General features: G+C 44.8%; 1 protein-coding gene across 4 annotated transcripts in view; it reads right to left on the bottom strand.

Moving 5' to 3' along the window:
- LRRC20 (leucine rich repeat containing 20) overlaps positions 1-25,202 on the bottom strand; it is a 254,866-nt gene that overhangs the window by 203,551 nt on the left and 26,113 nt on the right. For all 4 annotated transcript variants that reach the window (XM_025184483.3, XM_006122779.5, XM_006122780.5 and 1 more), the window contains exon 2: positions 23,594-23,713. In XM_025184483.3, coding sequence (XP_025040268.3) covers positions 23,594-23,675 — 82 coding nt within the window. In that variant the 5' untranslated portion in view covers positions 23,676-23,713. The remainder of the gene's footprint in view (positions 1-23,593; positions 23,714-25,202) is intronic.

Below are 25,202 nucleotides of genomic sequence, written 5' to 3'. Positions count from 1 at the left end.
TCTGTTCCAGGCACAAGGATTGTTAGGAAGAGATGGGATCCACCTAACAAAGAGATGAAGGAGCATCTTCACAGGCAGGCTTCCAAACCTAGTGAGAAGGGCTTTAAACTAGGTTAATTGGGGGACGGTGACCAAAACCCTGAGAGAAGTGGAGAAGTCGGATACCAGGAAGAAATGCAAAGAGGAATGAGCAACAAAGGAGGACCCCTGATTCGAATGGAGAGGGTAGGGCGATCAACTGGTTATCTGAGGTGTTTGTACACCAATGTGAGAAGCCTGGGTAACAAACAGGAAGAATTGGAGGCCCTGGCCCAGTCCAATAACTACGATTTGATTGGGATAAAAGACTTGGTGGGATGACTCGCATGACTGGAGCACTGTCATGGAAGGGTATAAACTGTTCAGGAAGAACAGGTGGGGGAGAAAAGGAGGAGGAGTTGCACTGTATGTAAGACAGCACTAAGATTGCTCAGAACTTCAGTATTTAGAGGAAGAAAAGCCTGTTGAGAGTCTATGGGTCAAGTTTAGAGGTGTAAGCAACAGCAGTGTTGTTGTGGTTGGTGTCTGCTACAGGCCACCGAATCAGGTGGATGAGGTAGATGACACTTTCTTTGGACAACTGAGAGAAGTTTCCAGATCGCAGGCCCTGGTTCTCATCAGGGACTTTAATCACCCTGACATCCGTTGGGAGACCAATACAGCAGGACACAGACAATTCAGGAAGTTTTTGGAGAATGTTGAGGATAACTTCTTGGTACAAGTGCTTAAAGATCCGACATGGGGCCGTGCGAAGCTTGACCTGCTGCTCATAAACAGGGAGGAGCTAATAGGGGAAGTAGAGGTGGGTGACAACCTGGGAAGCAGTGATCATGAGATGGTAGATTTCAGGATCCTGACCAAAGGAAGAAAAGAAAGTAGTAAAATACACACCCTGGACTTCAGAAAAGCAGACTGACTCCCTGTAGCCAGACACAAAAACCCCATCTTGTTTTGCCACGAGCCCCATCTTGTTCCCCCCCCACCCCACCCCCAGAGAGCAAGAGAAAGGCAGTCAGCCTTTGATGCCCTGGGAACACAGGTTTGCTGCCTGTCCCTGACTCTACCATAAACAGAAACCAGACAGTAAATGGGCTAGCTGACGACCCGGGGCCTCCCGTTGCCCTGATGGCTAGTACCAGTAATTGACACGCCTGCACTGTCCCAGGAGAGGAATCTTCGCCCATCACATACCAGAGGTGCCCATTGTCTGCATTTTCCCAGGTGTAAATTATGCTTTGCACCCTTCGTGGGAAACTTGGCATTCAAAGCCATTTTTCCTAATTGGCCACTTGAAACCAGGAAGAAGCCTACATGACCCAAGGGGTATAAAAAGAGGTTCAGCCGCCCACCCCATTTGAGCTCCAATCATCTATACCTGCTGGCAGGTATTGATTGTCTCCCGAGGTCTGTGGGACGCCCAACCTCGCCCTACTTCTTCCCGAGGGATTGAGAGACAAACGCTGGCCACGCCAAGTCTGGAACGCAGGGGTGAGAATATATACCTGCTATGTGTCTATTTTGCATGCATTTAATAAGAGCTCAGAGAACCAAAAGGGTTTCATGGTACCTGTAAGTGACTTTCTTAGTGTAATTTCTGTCCTGTCCTTTGTAGTGGCTGTGTTATCTGTAACACAGTAGTAGCATTTAACAGCTAAGTTTACCCTGTAACAATAAAATAGTAACTGTTTAAGCTTTAACCTGACTCCTTCAGTTGCTGTAACAGAACCAAGCACAATTTAAAAGAACTTCAGCCGGTCATAAGGGACTCACTGCCCTGACCGTCGGCTGACACTCCCTCAGAGACCTGATGGGCAGAAACCCCAGGGATGCTATCATGAAGGGGAAAGGAGCCCAGGAGAGCTGGCAGTATTTTAAAGAAGCCATATTGAAGGCACAGAAAGAAACCATTCCAATGCATAGCAAGAGAAGCAAATATGGTAGAAGACTGGATTGGCTCACGGAGGAAATCCTTGGTGAACTTAAACACAAAAAGGAAGCTTATAAAAAAGTGGAAACTTGGACAGATGACTAGGTAGGGTATAAATGTATAGCTCGAGAATGTAGGGTAATTATCAGGAAGGCGAAAGCGCAATTGGAATTGTGACTCGCAATGAATGTGAAGGATAACAAGAAAGATTTCTACAGGCATGTTAGCAACAAGAAGGTAATCAGAGAGGGTGTAGGGCCCCTACTGGATGAGGGTAGTAACCTAGTGACAGATGATGTGGGGAAAGCTGAGGTACTCAATGCTTTCTTTGCCTCTGTCTTCATGGACAAGGTCAGCTCCCAGACTAATGCGCTAAGTGATGCAATATGGGACAAAGGTGGACAGCCCTTGGTGGGGAAAGAACAGGTTAGGAACTATTTAAAAAAGCTAAAGGTACATAAATCCATGGGTCCGGACTTAATACATCCAAGGGTACCAAGGGAGTTGGCTAATATCACTGAGGAGCCTTTGGCCATTATCTTTGAAAAGTCGTGGAAATTGGGAGAGATCCTGGATGACTGGAAAAAGGCAAATGCAATGCCCATCTTTAAGAAAGGGAAGGAGGACGATCCAGGGAACTATAGGCTGGTCAGTCTTACCTTAGTCCCTGGAAAAATCATGGAGGGGATCCTCAAGGAATCCATTTTGAAGCACTTGGAAGAGGGGAAGATGATCAGGAATAGTTAGGCATGGATTCATGAAGGGCAGGTCCTGCCTGACCAATCTGATTAGCTTCTATGATGAGGTAACTGGCTCTGTGGATATGGGAAAGTCAGTGGATGTGATATACCTTGACTTTAGCAAGGCTTTTCATAGGGTCTCCCACAACATTTTTGCCAGCAAGTTAAGAGAATGTGGATTGGATAAATGGACGGTAAGATGGATAGAAAGACGGCTGGAAGGTCGAGCCCAGCAGGTAGTGATCAACAGCTTGATGTCAGAATGGCAGTCAGTTTCTAGCGGAGTGCCCCCAGGTTAGGTTCTGGGACCGGTTTTGTTCAACATCTTTATTAATGACCTGGATGAGGGGATGGATTGCACCCTCAGCAAGTTTGCAGATGACACTAAGCTAGGGGGAGAGGTAGATACACTGGCAGGCAGGGATAGAGTCCAGAGTGACTTAGACAAATTGGAGGATTGGGCCACAAGAAATCTGATGAGGTTCAACAAGGACAAATGTAAAGTACTACATTTGGGACGGAAGAATCTTAAGCATTGTTACAGGCTGGGAACTGAATCACTAAGTAGCAGGTCTGCAGAAAAGGACCTGGGGGGTACAGTGGATACAAAGCTGGATATGAGTCAACAGTGTGCCCTTGTAGCCTAATGGCATATTAGGTAGCATTAAGAGGAACATTGCTAGTCGATCCAGAGAGGTGATTATTCCTCTTTACTCGGCTCTGGTGAGGCCACATCTGGAGTACTGTGTCCAGTTCTGGGCCCCCCCCCACTACAAAAAGAATGTGGATGCATTGGAGAGGGTCCATTGGAGGGCAACCAAAATGATTAGGGGACTGGAGCATATGACCTACGAGGAGAGGCTGAGGGAGTTGGGTCTATTTAGTCTGCAGAAGAGAAGAGTGAGGGGGGATTTGATAGCAGCCTTCAACTTCTTTAAGGGAGGTTCCCAAGAGGCTGGAGAAAGGCTGTTCACAGTAGTGATGGATGGCAGAACAAGGAACAATGGTCCCAAGTTGCGGTGAGAGAGGTCCAGGTTGGATATTAGGAAAAACTATTTCACTAGGAGGGTGGTGAAGCACTGGAATGGGTTATTTAGTAGTAGAGTCTCCATCCCCAGAGGTGTTTAAGTCTCAGCTTCACAAAGCCCTGGCTGGGTTGATTTAATTGGGATTGGTCCTGGCTTGAGCAGGGGGCTGGACTTGATGGCCTTCAAAGGTCTCTTCCAGCTCTATGGTTCTATGAAGTAAGTGCCACCCAGAGCCTGCACGCCCCTAACTCAATATCCTGCCCAAGCCCTGATTCCCCCCTCTCATTCTTGGTCTCAGCCCAGAGGACCCTCCTGGACCCCAAACCCCTCATCTACAATGCCTCCCCAGAGCCTGCACCCCCAACTAGAGCCCTCACACACTCCTGTGCTCCAGCCCCTGCCACATCCTGCACCCCAAATGCCTCTTCTACAGTCCCATCCCACAGTCTGCATCCCTATCCGGAGCTCTGACTCACTCCCCTCCCCCCAGCACTCCACCCCTTGCTCCAGCCCAGAGCCCACGCCTGCACTCCACGTCCTCATCCCCAGCCCCACTTCATAGCCCACATTCATGGCCTGCCATATAGTTTCTATACCCTGATGTGGCTCTCGGGCCACAAAGTTTGCCCACTGCTGGTGTGTACACTAAGGATATTAAAAATGTGGTTACTCTCCTAATCGACTAGTCGATTTCTTCGACTAGTCGATTTCTTCGACTAGTCGATTTCTTCGACTAGTCGATTTCTTCGACTAGTCGATTTCTTCGACTAGTCGATTTCTTCGACTAGTCGATTTCTTCGACTAGTCGATTTCTTCGACTAGTCGATTTCTTCGACTAGTCGATTTCTTCGACTAGTCGATTTCTTCGACTAGTCGATTTCTTCGACTAGTCGATTTCTTCGACTAGTCGATTTCTTCGACTAGTCGATTTCTTCGACTAGTCGATTTCTTCGACTAGTCGATTTCTTCGACTAGTCGATTTCTTCGACTAGTCGATTTCTTCGACTAGTCGATTTCTTCGACTAGTCGATTTCTTCGACTAGTCGATTTCTTCGACTAGTCGATTTCTTCGACTAGTCGATTTCTTCGACTAGTCGATTTCTTCGACTAGTCGATTTCTTCGACTAGTCGATTTCTTCGACTAGTCGATTTCTTCGACTAGTCGATTTCTTCGACTAGTCGATTTCTTCGACTAGTCGATTTCTTCGACTAGTCGATTAGTCAGTAAAGATTGCCATTACAGTGCTGTCTGGCTTGCAGGTCCCAGCATAGCCTTCCCCGCTGCTGCTCTTCACTACAAGTGACAGGTGAGCCAGTGTGCAAAGACACCAGCTCAGTCCCTGCTCCTGCGGGTCATTGATCAGCCCACATAACCTCCTCCGCTGCTGCTCTGCATTACAAGGGATTGGGCAGCCGTCATCTTCGCATCCCTTCACATTTGCGGGAGCAGGGACTGAGCCAGCATCTTCGCACACTGGCTCCCTACCTCTTACTACTGCAGAGGCACAGCTGGGGAGGTGTGTGGGGGGAGATGCGACTAGTCGACAGTAAGCTCTGCTTTCAGTTAGTGACTAGCGGCTTACATCCCTAGTGTACACAGGTGGAACAGTACTGCAGCCTAACTATTAGAAGGTTTTTCCTAATGTCTCATCTAAATCTCCCTTGCTGCAGCCCAGTTTTTTCTAGCCTTTCCTCTCAGGTCAGGTTTTCTAAAACCTTTAACACTTTTGTTGCTCTTCCCTGGATTTGCTCCAATTTGTCCATATCTTTCCCAAAGTGTAGTACCCAGAATTGGAGATAGCTCAGAGACTGAACTCTGGCTGAGGCCTCACCAGTGCCAAGTTTAGTAGGTAATTGTCTTCCTATGTCTTACATAGCATACTCCTATGTAAGAGCAAGTGCCAGCAATGCCCCTCTGCCATGTATATTGGCCAAACCAGACAGTCTCCATATAAAGGATAAACGGATAAAAATAAGACATCAGGAATGGGAACTAACACAAACTTGTAGGAGAACACTTTAATCTCCCTGGACATTTAGTAATGGATTTAAAAGTAGCCACTGTTCTACAACAGAATTTCAAATCCCTGTTACAAAGGGAGACAGCTGAATTGCCTGTCTCCGAGAATCTTAACTGGTTAATGCATGACAAAGGCAATTTCCCCTCTTGATAGCCACATTTCCACATCAACAGCTGTGAACCAGATACTTCCACACTGACTTGATTAGTTGCATTTATACAAGCACCCTCTTTCTTTTGTTGTCCATATACACACCCCTGCCTCTGTAAATTACAGTAATTCATCTGATGAGGTGGGTTTTACCCATAAAAGCTTATGCCTAATAAATCTGTTAGCCTCTAAGGTGCCACAGGACTCTGTTGTTCTTGTCAATATCAGCTCCAACATGAAGCTATGAAACTGACAGGAGAGCCTGCCTGCCCTCTCCTTCTTCCTCCCCCTCCCCCTCCTCACTCCCAGCCAGACTGTGCCCAGCCCACTTGCAACTCCAAGCAAGGCTGCCCCTTGATCCTAGCTCCCCCTCCTAGCTGCTGCTCAGGCTCTCGTTCCCAGCTGAAGTGTGCCCTTGGTTCCTGAGGGGAACCCAACAGCTACACTGAGGCTCCTGGCTCCTCCCAGGATCCACATCGAATCTGGGCACAGAGCTCCCTCTGGGGGACAGGCAGGTTCTCTATGGTGGGTAGTGGGGAGCCAAGAGCCCAGGGGGACAGCCAGGCTCCTAGTGGGGAGATGAGAACCTGGGCTCTCAGCCCCCATACTACCCTTCTTAAGTCAGTGGAAGTGCCTCTGGTGAGGCCACACATCACTGACAGGAGTGTAGTGTGGATATCTACCACTGCAGTAAGTTTCTAGTGTAGACTTGCCCTATGTTTGCCATTCTCCACATCTCTGGGACATCACCTGAGCTTGGGGAGTTCTTAAAGGTACAGTAACTGTTAATGGCTTCGGGTATGGCAAGACAACAAGTTTTTGTCGGAAAAATGTACGCAAAATGCGCTCCTCATTTTGCGTAACTTTTTCCGATTCTTTTGTCAGAAGAGGCTTTTCCAACATTTGGCCCATCTACACTGGGCCAAATGTGGGGGAAAAAACCCTCTTTCAGAAGCCCCCTTCTTCCTAGTAGAACGAGAAATACCGGGGCTTCTGAAAGAGTGCGTTTGCTCTTCTGCCCCCCCCCCCCCAAAAAAAAGCAGAAGAGCAAATGCGTTCCCTGAATGTGGCAGTTTTTTCAGGATACCTCTGGTATCCCAAAAACCCCCCACAGTCTAGCCATACCTTTTGGAGACTGTTTGAACTAATGCTTTAAGTACCTTAGAACTAATTTAATCAGGCCCTGCTGAATGAATGCATTAGGCTAGTTAAATAGTCTTTTACCTGTTCTTCCTTCATTTTGGCCTGTGTCCCTTCACTTTGTTAATATTAAAGTGTGTTGAGTATTTGGTCACCATTAACCTTTTCAGAGAAGCCTGAAGCAAAAGAGGAATTAAATCACTTCAGCCACCAGTTTTAGCTCTTCTTCCATAATGAAGTACAGGACCTGCACTTTTCTTTGTCCTTGCTCCTAATGTATTTAAAGAACTTCATGTTGTCTTTTCTTGCTAAGTGTAATTCATTTTGTGCCTCTACCATTCCGATTGTCCTACATGCTTGTGTTATTCTTTTGTACTCATTAGCAAATTATCCATGTTCCCTTTTTGCAGGATTCTTTTTTTGATTTTCAGGCCCCTATGAATTGCAGATGGAACCATATTGGCCACTTACTGTTCTTCCTATCCTTCCTTTTCTTCAGGATAGTTTGAATTGTGCCTTTAGTATTTTCTCTTTGAGAAGCAGCCAGCTCTTCTGAACGCCATTGTCCCTTAGATTTTCTTTCCATGGGGAACTTACTTGTCATTTCTCTGAGTTTGTTAGTCTTTTTTGAAGTCCATTGTCCTCATTCGGCTGCTCTCACTTTCCTTTTGTTACAATCATAAAATAAATGATTTCATAATCACTTTCAACAAAATTGCCTTTTGCCTTCAGATTCGCTACCTTTCTGTTGGTCAGAATGAACTCTAAAATTGTGCTGGTTACTGCCCTCATTTTCTAAAGCGAAAAGTTGTCCCCAGTTCATTCCAAGAAGTTACTGGAAATTTTGTGTATTGCCATATTACGTTAGCAACAGATTTCTGGGTACTTAAATCTGCAATTCTACTACTACTTCAGGTTTCTAAGAACAGGTTGGACACACATCTGCAAAAGATGGTTTAGGAGGTCTTCTTGGTCCTGCTTCAGTGCGGGTAGTCTGGACTTAATGACTTCTCAAACTCTTTTCTAGCCCTTCATTTCTATGAATCTATGGAAGTTTCCAGTACTCTATCCAGACTAGTGTTCAGTGACTCAGGCAGTGAGTCTTCCATCATTTTCCTTGGGAAATCATTCCACAAATTGGTCTCACTATCAAAATGCTGTTCTTGGTGTTCACCCTAAATGATCCTTGTTTTATTTTCAATTCTATTACTTCTCCGTATTTTCCTTCTATTATTTCAAAATAATAGAGAATCCACACTACCAAGCCCATTATTTCGAAATAACCCGGCTGGTTATTTAAAAATAGCAACTCCAGCTTTTGGTGAGGAACACCACTTATTTTGAAACTGTTATTTCAAAATGGTTTAGTCCGGATGCTCAGCTGCTGCTATTTCAAAATAACTGGCCTCCAGAGGCCTCTCACAGCTGCACTTGTGGCATCCACTGCTCCCCTTCTCCTGCAGAGCTGAAAGCAACAGGCAAGAGGGAAAGAGCTTGTGGCACAAGGAGAGCTTTGACAGCCCTATGCCATGCAGCACCCATTGCTGGAGCCATGAGTGACTCCCTCCGCTCCCCCTAAGTCTGCCAGCACTCCTACAACATCCCCAGATGCCCCAACCAGGGACAAAACAGGGCACCAGCCTGGACTGGTGCAGAGATTCTGGACCGTATCGAGGTCTGGAGGGAGGAGACAAACCTTCAGTATCTCTGCACCAGGAGAAGGAATGTGGATGTCTATGGCCATATGATTGCTAGCCTGGCCGAAAAAGGACACATTTGGATCCTCGACCAGGTCTGCATGAAAATCAAAGAGCTCCAGCAGGCCTACATCAAGACCAGAGAGCCAAGTGCACGTTCTGGGGTGGCTCCTCACACCTGCCACTACTATGAGTGGCTGGATGCCATCCTGGAAGGTGGGCCAGTCTCTGTCCTCTCCACCCCCCTGTTCCCGGGTCATCATATGAGTCCAGCAAGGCCATGCCCAATGCCAGCCTCCACGAGGGCAAGGCTCTGCAGGAAGAAGCAGCAGCAGCAGCCAGGACACCGTGTCCACCAGCCAGGACCTGCTGCTCAGCCTGGAGCCAGTCCCCCTCGCCCAGGATGTCTTCCAGGGTTCAGGCAAGCCCTGGGAAGGAACTTCAGGTGAGTTCTATAACCTTCCCTATACACGTGGGGGAGCAGGAGCATCAGTGCCAACAGGGTGCCCTCCAAGTTCAATTTAGCAGGTCTTACTAGACAATAAGGATGTAAGTGAACAGTGACTTGACTAGTCACTCCCCCTGCCCCTTGCTGCCTCTATAAGAGAGATGGAGCCAGTGCTGAGGGGAGCTGGCTTAAAAGGGCTCTTGCTACATTTCAAAAGCAGAAGTGCTACAGGAAGCATGGGGTGAGCAGGGGACACAAGCAGTCCTCTGCTGGCCCCATATTCCCAGATTTTGAAATGTACAAGAGCCCTGTGGGCTCTTGTACATAGCGCTTCTACATATGAAACGTAGCAAGAGTTTGTGGGGCTCTTGCTACATTTCAAAGGTGCAGGCACCCTTATCGACTAATCAAATAGTCAATGCAAATTTCACTGACTATCCGATTAGCTGATGAATTGGAATTTAACATCTCTACTAGACATGCTAAATCAAACTCTGGAAGATCAGTCACGGCAGCATCAATCTTCCCCATAGCGAAGACATGGCCTAACTCAGATAAGAAAATGCTACCAGTAGCACATTCCTATAAGGTAGCAGCTTTCTACATTGCACGAGCGTTGTCGGGCCACGTGCTCCCTGTGCAATCAAGCCTCCGAGGCAGGGCCAAGCGGCAGAAGCAGCCACTGTAAAGGTAGGGTTATCCTGCCTGGCTCTGCGGAAAGGGGAGAGGGATTGGGCTAGGGCAGGGAAACTGTGGGTGCCCGGCTCTGGGGTATGGGCCATTGGCAGGATTCAGCAGTTGGTCGAGCCTACTCATCCGTGGCAAGTAGATTTCAGCCAGTCACTCTGTGCACCTCATTCACGGGCGCTTCGTGCATGCGCAGTGCCGGTCTGGCGCATGCACAGGGTGGGGCTGGCGAGTAGCTCTCGTTGGGGTTTGTCAAGCCCTGGGCATTGGATTAGAGCGGGCTGGAGGGGGGGTGGAAGGGTTGTTCTGGGGCAGATGGGGCATTATGTTGGAGTAGGGGGGCTGGGGATGCCTGGATCTGGGGAGGGGTGGGTGCATCGGGGATACTTATAATTTTTTAATGGAGTACTTTATTAAAAAAGTTGAAAAACACTGCACTAAACCAGTGTTTCTCAACCAGTAGTATGAATACCCATAGGGGTAGTCGAGAGAAGTCTGGGGGGGGGGGGGGTACATCAACACAACTGAAATTTGGAGAAAGCTAAATTTTTGGTTTAAGTTATTCAGTACTTTATTATTTTTGTACATTTTACACCCAAAAATTTTGCCATCCACCCAGCTATGATTAAGTTGTTTAAAGAAATGTGTTGCAATGGTAGAAAAAAATTGTGTGTGTCTGAAAACTGTGCTGGGGGTACTGATAAAATTTTTTTAAAAGGGGGGTACTTTATAAAAAAAAAAGTTTGAGAAACACTGCTCCAAACCATTCCTGTTGGCCTCCCTGTTTCCTTTGGCAAGTTGGGCAGGTAGCAGTTTTGGTACAAATATATCAGACACGTGCACACAACGCCCGCTCTACCTCAACTCGGGCTGGATAATCCGGGCCTCAATTCTAAAGGAGTTGGCATTACTGAGGTGATCAATTCCCTGCATGTATTGTTGTGGATAGTGCATGTGGGGCCCTGCCCCAAACTGGAGGGGGCGGGGGAAGATGCAGTACAAGCTCCCTTCCTCTCAGGGTCCAGCTCAGCCATGCGCCAGGTTTTTTCTTTTGCCCCCCCCCCTGCGACTGACTGGGCTGGGTCTGGGCACAGCTGAGGGCATCCACTCAGGACAAACTGCTCAAATTCAGGGCTCTCTCTAGCCCCCAGACTGGAGACCTTCCCAAATAGGCCACAAGCCAGTCCCACAGAGCACTTCAGCTGCCTGCCTGAAGCCTCACGAGCAAAACCCCTCTGACACCCCAGCAATATCCGTGCTCCAGATAGCCCCAGGCCTCATACACAGGTGAGGGGTTTTAGAGCCCAATCTCACCTTCCCCGAACAAGTTCTGTTGGTTCCAAGAAACCAGCCACAGATCCCAGGTCAATTTACCCTCTGGACCTTACCCACAAATCACGCTGAGCCAATCCTTTAAAATCTAAAGGTTTATTACTACCAGAAAGAAAAGCATGAGAGTAAGGTTGTTGAGGTATCATACATTACATGCATCGAATCTCCCAGTTCTCGATGCAGGCTCGTAGAAGAGCTGTGATAGCTGCTGGCTTAAAAGTCTTTGGTGAACATCCTACGTCAAGATGGGTCCACAGTTCTTTCCAGCTCTTCGAACCCTGCACTGCTGCCTCTGGGATGAAGGGCTGAGCTGAGCACCAAGATGGAGTCGGCCACATGGCATATATATACCTCCTTCCTGGTCTCTTCTTGGCTGCAGCAGGTCACCTGGCCAGCGGCCTATACCTGTGTCCCCTGCTGGTAGCCCCTAGGTATCAGTAATCATTCTTGAAGTGTGTCCTTAGCCTAGAAAGGGCCATTGTTACATAGAGCTTTGCTCATTAGCATGTCCATAGGCTGAGCTCTGCCCATTGCTCAACCACATACAGAGAAACATTCAGTACTCATACAAAGTACGTGCTTATAACTTCACACACAGACATTATACAATTACATGAATAGCATATATAGAATCAGAAGCTTACTTTCTTCTATTTGATACCTCACATGGCACCTTTTGTACCAACTTTCGGGGTGAACGCCCCCCCATGGGTGCAGCAGTGACCCAGCTGCTCCCCTCAAAATCCAATAACGTGACACCCCCGGGTGCATAACATCCTCACTATTCCTCTGACCCTTGGGGCGCCGGGCTAGGCTGGGAGGGGGGAGGGGGACAAAGAGGGGAGGTGCGAGGGCGCTGGGCTCACCTGGGCTGCAGGAGGAGGGAGGTGCCAGGAACCTGGGGCTAGACTCAAGGGGAGGGAGGGGCAGGAAATCAGAGCTGGGCTCAGCAGTTTTGCTGGGCTTGGGGGGGAGGTGCAGGGAAATGGGGCTCAGCTGTGCTGTGTGGGAGGCATGTAGGGAACCAGTGTGGGGCTCAACTGGGCTGAGGTGGATGGGGGAAAGCATAGGGAACAGAAGGGCAGCTCAGTTGGGCTGTGAGGGGCTGCAGGAAACTGGGGCTGCACTCCCTTGGATTGTGAAGGATGGTTTTGGGGGTGGTGCAGGGAGCCAGTGAGGGTGAGCAGCTCAATTGGGTTGCAGGGGAGGGAGGTACAAAGAAGCCTAGTGGGGGGGGGGGGGGACCAGGAGCCCTGAAATGACCTCCCCTGGTCCAAAAAAATCCCCCATCTGGGCCCAATCAGGTTGGGGAAACCCTGGTCTAGCCAGCTTTCTATCCATCTTACAGTCCATTTATCCAATCCATATTCCCTTAACTTGCTGGCAAGAATATTGTGGGTGACCATATCAAAAGCTTTGCTAAAGCTGGCACTGGAAGGACCAGAAACAACTTATTTGCATATTCATCATTTGCTTAATGAATATGCAAATTAACATTACCAGTTCTCCAAAAGCTCATGAATGGATTTACTGGTCCCCGTGTCAAAACATTTGGGAACCCCTGGCCTAACTGATCCAGTGTCTGACCCTAATTCCTATCAACTCTTACTGATTCAACTAATTTTACCATCCTACCTCCTAAACATTATTTGTGTATTTTGGGATCTTGACTTCAGAATATGAGGTATTCCTGTCTACAGTGAAGGTCATGGTTTGCCTGAATTATCACATTTCATATAATCTCAGTGTGATTCTACTATAAAATGTTCAGAGTTTAACACATAATCTGAGTATCCAAGTAGTTCTCAAGCATATATTTTCTCTACCCATCACCCTCTTTTGCGTTCTTAAGGATGAAAGGATCAATACTGCATTAAATCGTGATCATGGTCAATTATTTCATGGGACAGCTTCAGATTATTTCAATGAATAACAGTGTGTATCTTTAATCTGACACTTCAGTTAAACAATCCAATATTTCTGTGATGGGAAAAAGGTGGTCCATTAAGAAATTACATCCAATATAGATTAGTATTAATTAGAAATAGGGAATTATAGAAAAATATAATTACCTATTACAGAAACTAGATAGAAGATGATTTCTTAGCTGACACTTAAGGAAAAGACAAACAACAAGAAAGAAAATAGTCTTATGATTACAGCAGGGTGCTGGAACTTGAGGAGATGTGGGTTCAATTTCCAGACCTACCAGTCTTCCTTGCATAAATCTTAGCTTTTCTTTCTCTCAATTTCCTCATCTGATAATAGCAGTTATCCATCTTTTAGCAATGTAGTGAGCATACTCATTAATATGTTTTACCTGCTCATGTACTAATGTGACAGGAGACACACACTTCCAAAGTACCTACACAGGGTGATAGCATGTAAATGAACTTTATTTAACAAAGATGTATGTACAGGAAAGTTAATTTACGGGGAGACTATACAGGAAGGATGGGCTCCACCTAAACCAAAATGAAACCAGACTGCTGGCATTAACATTAAAAAGTTCATAGAGCAGTTTTTAAACTAAGGGCTGGGGGAAAGCCGATGGGTGCGGGGGAACACATGGATTGAACGGAGACATCTCATAAGGGAGGGTCTATTAATAGAGATTCTCTATGTTCTAGTCAGGAGGACAAGATGGAAGTATATGTCAGATCAGATGAGACACAATCAAATGAAAAAAAGTCTAACACCAGGAAATGGCAGACAGATAAATAGTGACAAACTATTGAAGTGCTTATACACAAATGCTAGAAGTCTAAATAATAAAATGGGTGAACTAAAGTGCCTCATATTAAAAGGAAGATATTGATATAATAAGCATCATGGAAACTTGGTGGAATGAGGACAATCAATGGGACACAGTCATACCAGGGTACAAAACATATTGGAAGGACAGGTCATGCTGGTGGGGAAGTGGCACTATATGTCAAAGAAAATGTAGAATCAAATGAAGTAAAAATCTTAAATGAGCCAAAATGTTCCACAGAATCTCTATGGATAGTAATTCCATGCTCCAATAATAAGAATTTAGTAGGGATATATTATCGACAACCTGATCAGAAGAGTGATAGTGACTATGAAATGCCAAGGGAGATTAGAGAGGTTATCAAAATAAAAAACTCAATAATAATGGGGGATTTCAACTATTCCCATATAGACTGAGAACATGTCACCTCAGGATGGGATGCAGAGATAGAATTTCTCAATATCTTAAATGATTGCTTCTTGGAGCAGCTAGTTCTGGAACCTACAAGGAGAGAGGCTATTCTTGATTTAGTCTTAAGTGGAGTTCAGGATGTGGTCCAAGAGGTATATAACTGGACTGTTTGGTAAATATAACCGGACTGTCACATAATTAGTGATGTGAAGGACTAGTCAAATAGTCAACTACACAATAAGCAAATTCTTATTGGATAGGATAGTCAACACTCTAGTCAACTAGTCACTTCCGCTCCCCTTGCTGCCTTTATCAGAAAGAGGCAGCAAGGGGTAGGCGGAAGAGGAGGGGGTACTTCAAAGCGGCAGCAATATGCAGAGCCTGGGCCAGACTCTGGGATCCATGCAGCGCTGCCACTTTGAAACACCATCTGCAGCCTGGGGCCAGCTGGGTTGTTCCTGGGCTGCATGCAGGGTTTCAAAGAGGCAGTGCCACATGCACCCGGGATTAGCAAGGGACTCCCCCACTGACCCCGGGTTCCCCACAGCGTTTCAAAGCAGCAGCGGCATATGGAGCCCAGGATCAGTGCGGGAGTTCCCAGCTGATCCCGGGCTCCACAGGGCATTGCCGCTTTGAAATGCTGCAAGGAGCCTGATGCTCCCGCCGCATTTCAAAGCAGCAGCACTGCACAGAGCCTTGGGTCAGCGAGGGAATCCCCAGCTGATCCCAGGCTCCACTGTTGCTTTGAAACGCAGCAGGGAGCCCATCATCAGGCTGCACTTTCAAACGTAGCATTTCAAAGCAGCAGTGCTGCATGGAGCCCAGGATCAGCTGGAGTCCGCAGCTGATCCCGGGCTCCATGCAATGCTTTTGCCTTTCAGTTCAAAGGCGGAATCACCCTATCACCTAATCGAATAATCAATGCAAAATGCATCAACTATTCAATTAGTCAATGTTTAACATCCTTAGTGTGCAGCAGCAGTCAAAAAAGCACACAGAATGTTAGGAATCATTAAAAAAGGGATAGAGAATAAGACAGAATATCTTATTGCCTCTATATAAAACCATCTTGAATACTGTGTATAGATGTGGTAGCCTCATCACAAAAAAGATATATTGGAAAAGGTTCAGAAAAGGGAAACAAAAATGTTTAGGGATTTGGAACAGGTCCCATATGCAGAGAGATTAAAAAGACTTGGACTTTTCATCTTAAAAAAGAGGAGACTAAGGGAGGATATGATATAGGTCTATAAATTCATGACTGGTGTGGAAAAAGTGAACAAGAAAAAGTTATTTACTTATTCCCACAATATAAGAATTAGGGGGGAGGGCTCACCAAATGAAATAAATAGGCAGCAGGTTTTAAACAAACAAAAGGAAGCTTTTCTTCACTCAGCACACAGTCAACCTCTGGAACTCCTTGCCAGTGAATGTGGTGAAGACTAGGACTTTAACAGGGTTCAAAAAAGAGCTAGATAAATTAATGGAGGTTAGGTCCTTCAATGGCTATTAGCCAGGATGGGTAGGAAGGGTTTCCCTGCCCTCTGTTTGTCTGGAAGTGGGGGACAGGAGAGGGATCACGTGACGATTACCTGTTGTGTTACCTCCCTCTGGGGCATCTGGTATTGGCCACTGTCAGCAGACAGGATACTGTCTGGTCTGACCCAGTATGGCTGTTCTCATGTAATACATAACCAAGAATGTAAGAGCTTTTCAGGCATATATGAAGAGACAAGAGGATAGGAACACACAATGTTTAATAAGCCAAAACAGAGAGTTTCACAAAAGGGCATAGCTAGACTACATGGAACAGTCGAAAGATGATATGCAAATTCCACGGGAATTTGCATATCTTTTTTCGATTGCACTTTCAAAAGCAGAGGTTTTGAAAGTGAAAGTAATTAAGATATGGCTTTTACGGTGAACTGCCCCTTCAAAAAAGGAGGTTTTCGCGGCTTTTTGACAAAGGGTGGGGGGCTCGCCGAAAAAGCCATGTCTTAATTACTTTCACTTTCGAAAACTCCACTTTCAAAAGTGCAATCAGAAGATATGCAAATTCCGCAGTAATTTGCATATCTTCTTTCGACTGTTCCCTGTAGTCTAGATGAGCCCCTAATATAGAATAACACTGAGACAAACAATGAATATAGGGGTGAAGATGAGGCTATAACTCGAGGATTTGGACAAACATAAAAGTCTTCATTTACACCCTAAAGTTACAGTCACAGATTTAAGGTAAGAGTTTACCTTATTTGGCTGTACTGTTTAGACTAGATGCTATTTTCTATGGTTTAGTTTTGATTTAATATAGTTTTCTCTCTTTTTAAAATATTTCGCTCTTTCTTTCAAGGTCCAGTTCATATTTTGGGCATAAATCACTGTCGTATATTTGCAGACATATAGAAAAACTTCTGCTCCATGGGGAGGTCGGGAGGGGGGGAAGAGGAGGTTTAAGTGGAAACTGACTTGGAGCCCTTGGTCAGAGCCACAGAGCAAAAGACTGACTGCCAGTAATCCACACAGGAGAGATTCAAATGCTGCCCAGCTGAATACCCCCAGTGCCCAAGCCAGCAGCATATGTTTCTACTATTGGTGCACATGAGTTGGTGAGCATAACAAACTTTATTCTGCACACTGATGGATAAAATTAGAGGGAACACTGCTGACTGCCTCCAGGAAATTCTGCCATTGCCTGGTTTTTGACAGCAAACAGTAAAGTGCATGGCGAAAAAGCCCTTCTGGACAAGTTCTACTGAATTTAATAGAAAATTATAACAGTAATTTCCTACAGAACCTTATTGGTGTCCTTCTTTTAAAACTGCACAGGACTTTTTCCGTAGGAGTATGAAATTTAAAATTTTCTAATGTCATTTTAAACAAGATTTATGTCACCATGCATGCATAATATGCACCAGCTCACTAATAGGGCCTGAATCAAAGCCATTGAAATAAATAGAAGTCTTTACCTTGACTTCAGTAGCTACTTTGGATCAGGCCAATAGGTGGTATCTATACCAGCATATTATGTAGCTGTCATTCCTCATTGCAGCAGTTTCCCAAGTATAAGAAGCTGTCTGAACAGACAGGATTCAGATAACTTTTACCATTGTACTGTGTAACCCTAGAGTAGGTTATATATAACCTTTATAGTGCAGAGGCCACAGTGTGTGGTTATGTGGTTGCATTTTAAAACAATGTTTTACATCCCTAATATCAACACCCTATTATCCTTGACAATCGTTTAATAAACTTTAATAGGAAAATATCCACAAGGCCTGCCTTGCAAATACTTACTCCCGTGCTTGAATTTTCTCAAGTCCCAACAAAATCTTTTCTCCAAAACCTTAATTAGTCACTTGATTATGGGTTTAGAATTATGGGTTCTAAACTTGTGAAGAGGACCAGAACAGGTTCTCTTCAGTCAGAAATACTCATTAGCCATTCTGTTCCTATTTTGCTATTAATTTTTGTCAACAAGATGAAATATCAAAGCCAATGATTTATTCTTACTTTCAAGGCAGTCTATATTAGAACAACATTAAGATGTATGAAGTGATACCATAAGGAAAACATGTCAGGAATTAAAGAAAAATGGAACAGCAGCAGCAAGTCTTTAATTGTAAGAAGATAGATCTGGGAGAGCATGCAATAATCAGAAGTGATAAGGCTGCACTGAAATCCAGTCTGATAATAGCCTCATTCATTTTTTCACTGTCAGGATGTGTGTATGTGGGGGAAATCAGGAGAATGAGGTGAATTTATCAAATAACCTAGTTTTAACCACTCTTCAGAAATGAAACTGCACCACCTGCTGGACTACTATTCAAATTGAATCAAGTCAATTACATGTTTGACTCATAATACCAATATTTTTTACTTGTCTTTATGTTTCTTTTAAATTATTTTAACATTTAAGTATTAACAAGTAGCCAGTCATCTCTCTGTCATAAGTCCCTCAAGGAAATAAATCCATTGCCAAATTCCATATAATTACCAATACAGTGGTTCTCTTCCTGCAGTCTCCCCATATGGGAATTTATTTATAAAGATAAATTTGGGTTTAACAGGAACCTGCAAAGGACAACAAAAAGGATTCTGCAACCTTTTTGCTTATTTCTGAGTTTAAAAAAAGGCCCGAAAGGTATTTTTGTTGGCTAGCTGTTTTTTTTCAAAGAGAGAAAGGGATTTTTTCCCAGTTTGTTCATTAAAGCAGGAAGTCAAGTCCTGTATGGTCTGGTATAATTTATTATAGTGATTGGAGAACTAGTAAAATTATGACATAAGAAAAATGAAAGTAAAAATTGAGTATTTGAGAAGGGAAAGGATTGACACTTGAGTCAGAGAGGTTTTTAAGAAAAATCAAGTGACTAATTAAGGTTTCAGAGAAAAGATTTTGTTGGGACTTGAGAAAAATCAAGCACAGGAGTAAGTAAGTATTTGCAAGGCAGTATTTGCAAGGTTTTTCCTATGAAATTTGTTAAAAGTCTGTCAAGGATAATAGGGTGTTGATATTAGGAATGTAAAAAATTGTTTTAAAATGCAACATCGCAACCACTAAAAATCTTAGCGGTTACACACACTGCCAAAGCTCTGCAATATAAAGGATATATATACACTGCAGAGCCCACAGTACAGCCAGCTTTCCAGAAATGGAGCCAGCTCCCAGTGTGCACTAGCTCCTGGCTGCCAACCCCACTTCCAGGGAGCTGGCTGTGCTGCAGACTCTGCAGTAAAACTTTATATTGCAGAACAGATACATAACCGTAATAAAACTCAATAAACATATGCTTATCCGTTAACCATTTAAACGGTTAAACTTTTACATCCCTAGTTGACAAGTCTGACAGAATGTTACCCAGCAATTCCTGCATTAAGACCATAATTTATGGCCGAGCTATCGCATATTGTTTAGAAGACTATCCAATCTTGATTTACCGGTAAAGTAACCAGTTCCCCCATCATGTGACAGAGAATGAACCACATTCCTTGATAAAATACTCCAATGATTTACTCGTTGATCTAGTGCTTATTTCCAGCCTGAACTCATCAAGCTTGAGCTTCTAGACATTTTATCTTCATATGCCTTTGTCTATTAAATTAAAGAGCCCTCTTTCCATCAGTTACCTTCTACATCATAGGTACTTCTTGACTGTGATCAAGTCACCCCTTATCTTTCTCTTGGATAAACTAAATAGCTTGAGCTTTTTTACACAACGCACACATTTTTTAAAGAAATTAATTATTATAAAGTCTATTACTAAGCCAGTTCGTGCCGTAACACAGAGAATTCCACCATTTCCCCATAGCTGAGTAATAAATTACCATCTACTGTAAGTTCAAGACAACTTCTGATCTACCAGCCTTAACTATGATCTTTTACTTTTTAAAAAGAAGAACACCACACATCAACCTAAACAACTGACATAAAAGGCACACATTCTCTCTGAAATGTGGTCAGTAAGTCCGGGGTAACCTTGTGGTAGAATACAAGCTTGTCAGTTCCATGTCCACCACCTCTGTAATATACATTTCAATACCTCTTAGACCAAATCTGATAGTCTGTAGTTAGCCTTTATTCAGGCAGATGTCTGTCTAAATATACCAATATTGCCAAATCCAAGGATTTATAAATCTAGAGTCAGACCACAAAAATCATGAGATTTTTAGTAAAAAGAAGTTGGGTGCTTTATTTGCCATCTGATTTCTGTGCATTTAGGGCGCACTTAAATCACATTTTCAAGTTTCCTCTGCAACAAAAAGGAAATTAGAAACTTTACTTATATTTTCAATTAAAGAGGACAGTCCCAGAATCTCACAATTCCTGGAGCTGGTGCTTTAAGAAAACACAAATATTGTGAGAGTTGGCAAAATTGGTACATATTCTAAAGGGTGAGTCTGGAAAAAAAAAATCAAATGGTAGTTTTGCTGGTAGGGATTTATTGTTAAATGTATGCTGCTGCTTGAGTAGTAGTATTAGTAGTTCAACTGTAGTCTTATGCATGACTCACTATGAGTTTCTCAAGGACACCCAGAGTCTAGGATGGATGCTCTTTTATATATTTAGTAAAAATTTCCATAAATATAGCAACCATATTACATAAAGAAAAACACTTGGTGAAGAAAGACTTTTATCTTGTTTAAATTTACCTTTTTAGATGGGACATGAGACTCATGTCTATAATTTTCCAAGCTGTGGAAGAGCTACCAGAGTACTGAAAAGAAAGAAGAGTGACACATCTGATGGGTCTCTGGAGGACCCTAAATGCCTCTAATAAGAGCCAGGCTAGAGAGAGTAGAGCAGGCTGGAAAATAAGCTCTTCTGCAGAAAATTTTGACTTTTCAGTGAAGTATTTTGTTCCCAAACTGAAATATTTTGATTCAGCATGGCACTGTGGTACCTTGTGGGAGTTGTCATTCTCCCTGAGCTTTGCTTTCTGGCCAAACCATATCTCCCATGATACACCACTCTTCTCCAGTCTCGAGAGCATCCCTGGCATGGTACATGAAGAGAGATGCAGTTCAGCCAGAGAGCCTTGCCCAATCCATGGAGGAGAATGGAAGCATAAAGGCACCTGAACTTCTGTGAGACCCCACAGCATCATTCTGAATCATAATACAAGGCTGCCCCTAAGTGTTCTGCTGCCCATGATGAAAAATGTTTTTGATGCCTTTTAACCCCCTCTATCCAGCCAGCTAAATGACAAGGTGCCTCCCCAGTTAATTTGATGTCCTGGAAGTTGGCAATCAGCACAACTGCTCTGAACAACCACCTGTAAGGAAAGACCTGTCAAAATAGTGCTGCTTTTTGAATTTCCATCGACTACTTGAATAGTCAATAGGCACTTCCGCATTCTCCCTCAGTCGGATTGTTCAGTCTTTTCCCTCCTGTTGAGGCTCTTGTACATTTCAAAGGAGGAATATGGAACTCCATGTGCAACCCAGGGCCAGCAGAAAGTCCTGTTGAGTCCAGGCTGCCTGTGGGCGTGCCTGCTTTGAAATGTACAAGAGTCCCCAGGGGACCTCTTGTACATTCAAAGCCATGGAGCCCAGCACCAGTAGGGGACTCCCAGGTTCCGCTGAAATGTCGCTGCTAGGTAAGAATACTGATAGATGAAGGAGCAATGAACAGATGTTCCAAGTGTTCTTGTGGTACTTTCATTTCAAGCAAGCCCAGATTTATTCTTCTTTATACTTTCTTTCATGGTAGCATCCAAGGGCCCATATGTCAAAGTTTTAAAAAAGAAAACGGCCCATATCCGGCAGCACTTATGTACCTTTTTGGCTACACACAGAGCGAACACAGGGTAACAAATTCTACTGAAACAGCCAGCCTAGAAAGCTTATGAGGACACAGAGTACGTCTACACAGCAGGACTAAACTCAAAATAAGCTACACAACTTGAGCTATGCTAATTGCGTAACTTACGTTGAAATAGCTTATTTCGACCTTTGGTGCTGTCTACACAGCAGTTATTTCAAAACAGAGCTCTCTTCCCCCATCTCCCCTTACTCCTCATACAATGAGGTTACAGGAGTCAGAGTAAGAAGACCATTATTTTGAATTTATTTCTAAGTAATGGGCTTGCTGTGTAGACACGCACTACGTTATTTCAGAATAACTGACGTTGTTCCGAAATAACACTGCTGTGCAGACATTATCTGATAGAGGACAAAGGAAATAAATTGAATGGTAATAAATTGAATGGTAACTAGAGAAACCTTCTGTGGTCTTATTCCCAAACTACAAAGAAAATTTCCATTTCTGGGTGGAAAAACCATAAAAATAATGACTGATGTGTGTTGAATGTGGAGGACGGATAATTTGCTACCACAACACTAGGACTTGTAATGCAATGATGGCCTGCATAAGATGATCGAGCTGGCTCTATGCTCAATGGAGAAACTGCTCCTGTGACAGAGGCTGTAAGGACTGCTCCCACTTCTTTTGCAGGCCCTTTGCACCACTATGGCAGTGTAAAACATAACTCAAAGAAAGGTAGAATCTAGCCCTCTGTTTACAAACCTGTCTGATATTTTCAAAGAGAAATTATTCCAATGCTCCTATGAAGCACCTAGTAGTTAAAACACCAGGTTAGGGGCACAGAGGGGAGCAGTGTCCACTCCAAATAGGTGGCAGAAGGACCTCTGCCAGAAAGCTAACCAATACTGGCACATTTAAAACTCATAATTCCATCAAAATAAATACAAACATTTTTGTTTCACGAAAATAGTTAAAGTATCCATCTGCTGCAAACGGTTAATTGCTAACGCTATGTCAGGGTGGGCAATAATTTCTGACCAGGGGCCACTTCAGAAATTTTTGAAGTGGCCCCAGAAGGAGGGGGCGGGGGGTAGGACACTTCCATGCTTCCCCATCCACAGACCCTAATTGATCTGGTGGTGGGGGAAGCATGAGAAGTCTTTGCCCCCTTTCTCCTGAGAACCACCAGCTGTTCTGAACAGTTGGCAGTTTCCTATAGGTGTCTGTGCCCCTGGTGGTGGGAGAAGACTTGCACACGCCCCTCCTCCCTCAGGCCAATCAGGGCTTGAGGTGGGGGGAGGGAAGTACACAAAGTCTCTTCCAACCCTGCCCCTGTCCTGCAAGGAGCGTGCGACGCTTAGAAGTGCTGCGCCCCTTGCAGGGCAAGAGGAGACTTCGTACACTCTCCCCACTCCCAGGCCAATCAGAGCCTGGGGGTAGGGGGATCTCGAAAAGTCTCTTGCTCCCTGCCCTCAGACACATGGTGCTTAGAGTCAACCACTAGGTTGACTCTAAGCACTGCATGCTCCCTAGTCCCTATGCCCTGATTGGCCTGGGGGCGGGGAAGCAGCAGGGCCTCTGTGGGCCAGATCAACCCGCTCGGCAGGCTGAATCTGGCCCATGGAGGCCCTTTTGCCCACTCCTACACTATGTTTTGGACCACGCACATACCTGATGGCATTGTTAACTTTGGCATGCACACGCTAGCATAGTTAAGTCAAAGAAGCCATGTTGGCCTCTACTCTCTTTGGAAACATGGATCGGGAGGTGCAGAAGTCAACATTTTCTAAAATATAAAAGAACAAGTGGGTAGGAAAACAAAAACCATTCTTCGGCTGTCTTGGTAACACTGTTCTAAATGATTGAGTCCAAGTACCATGGCTAATGTTTCCTGCTGAAGGGTCACTCTGTATGGGACCAACTCATACTATGTGCAAAACCAGACTGATTAACTCACCTAGGAAGTCTGCTCCATTCTCCACTGTTTCATTCACCTTTCTGGCAACTCTGGCTACAGCTTCCCCCATTTTTTTCTCCATACAGGTGTCACACCAGGGAAGCACTTCCACAGAGGAAACTGTGAATGAGGAAATAAAAACAGTGAGGTCCAATGTGCTAGCCTATCATGAAACAGACAATTAAAAGTAGATGTTATTGACCAGATGTTGTTAATATCAGGTCTCCTATTAAGTGGAATCTGTTGTATTTAATGTCACAGCTACTTATTCCCATTTTTCAGATGATGAACTGTGGCACAGAGAAATTAAAGAACTTGCCCAAGGTCCCACAGAAAGTTTTGTATTACAGAGGAATATTGCAGAGGAAGGACTTCCACCCAGGTCTCCCAAGTCCTAGGCTAGCACTCTAACCATGGAACATCCTCCTTCTCTCACTTCCTTTCTACTCCACTCTGCAGAGTGCAATTAATTTTTTCAATGAGCCCAGTACTCCATTGCCCTGCATTTTATGTAGTCATTTGCAATACAGGTTGCACCTCTGAAAACCAGCACTATCTGGTCTGGCAACATCTGTGGTCCGGCAGAACCACGGATGCTCCTGGACCAGAGATCCCAGGAGACTAATGGCAGGAGGACCAGCAGTCCAGCCAAGGCTGAAGGTAGTGGGGCCAGAGCCTCACAGCAGTGCTGGGGCCAGGGCCATAGAACCCTGGCAGCCCACAGCAGTGTAGGGAACCTTGGCTGCCCACAGTGGCTTGGAGCCAGGGGCTAGAGAACCCCAGCTTCCCGTGGCAGCGTGGGGCTGGGGACCAGAGAAACCTGGCAGCATGCAACAGTATGGGGCTGGGGAACCTTAGCTGCCTGTGCAGTGAGGGGGCCCCCAAAGGTGAAGAAGTCCACCCACCCACAGCAGCACAGGGCTAGAGAACACAAGCCACCCACAGCAGCGCAAAGCCAAGGAAACCTGGCCACCCACAGCAGCCGGGGACCAGGGGGCAGTGGCAGTGTGATGGACAGCCCAGCTGGAGAGCGAGTAGAGGAGGCCAGAGGCAGGAGGCCAGCTGGCTCAGGGCAGGGGATACCTCCCCAGAAAATCCTCAGGTGCCAGACCAGGGAGGTCCAACCTGTAGTGCAAAGTGTGAAATACTACTAAATCAGAAACAGCAATCTTGTAACTACACAAGATACAGGGCAATGGAAAAGCTGGCCTTGTCTGTTCTGCCCAGTATCTTTCCCTCTTCTCAACCCAACTCAGAGGTATGTTTTATATCCATCTACATGTAAGGCAGAAGGAATTTTTAAAAGCTTTCAGGCCTACTTTATACATCAAATAAGCTCACAGAGCCCTTTTTGCATGTAGTCTTTAAACAATTTAATTCTTTTTATGCTTTCTAAAATAGTTTTATCAAGCTTACCTTCTGCTCCATTCAAATATACAAAACTTGAGCTAAGAACAAGCAAAAGAGATTCCATCCAAATGATATTAAAAGTTATAAGCCCCTAAACACAAGAGTGGATAACAAAAATGCTTCCTCAACCATAACTGTAGCATCATTTCCTAACATTATGAACCAATTTAAAATTTTCATGAATTCTAACAGTCAATTA

The sequence above is a fragment of the Pelodiscus sinensis genome, chromosome 8 (assembly GCF_052426305.1).
Source record: "Pelodiscus sinensis isolate ZL-2025 chromosome 8, ASM5242630v1, whole genome shotgun sequence".
Lineage (NCBI taxonomy): Eukaryota > Metazoa > Chordata > Testudines > Trionychidae > Pelodiscus > Pelodiscus sinensis.
The sequence above is the reverse complement of the archived record's forward strand: the minus strand, read 5'-3'. Positions and strand labels throughout refer to the sequence as shown.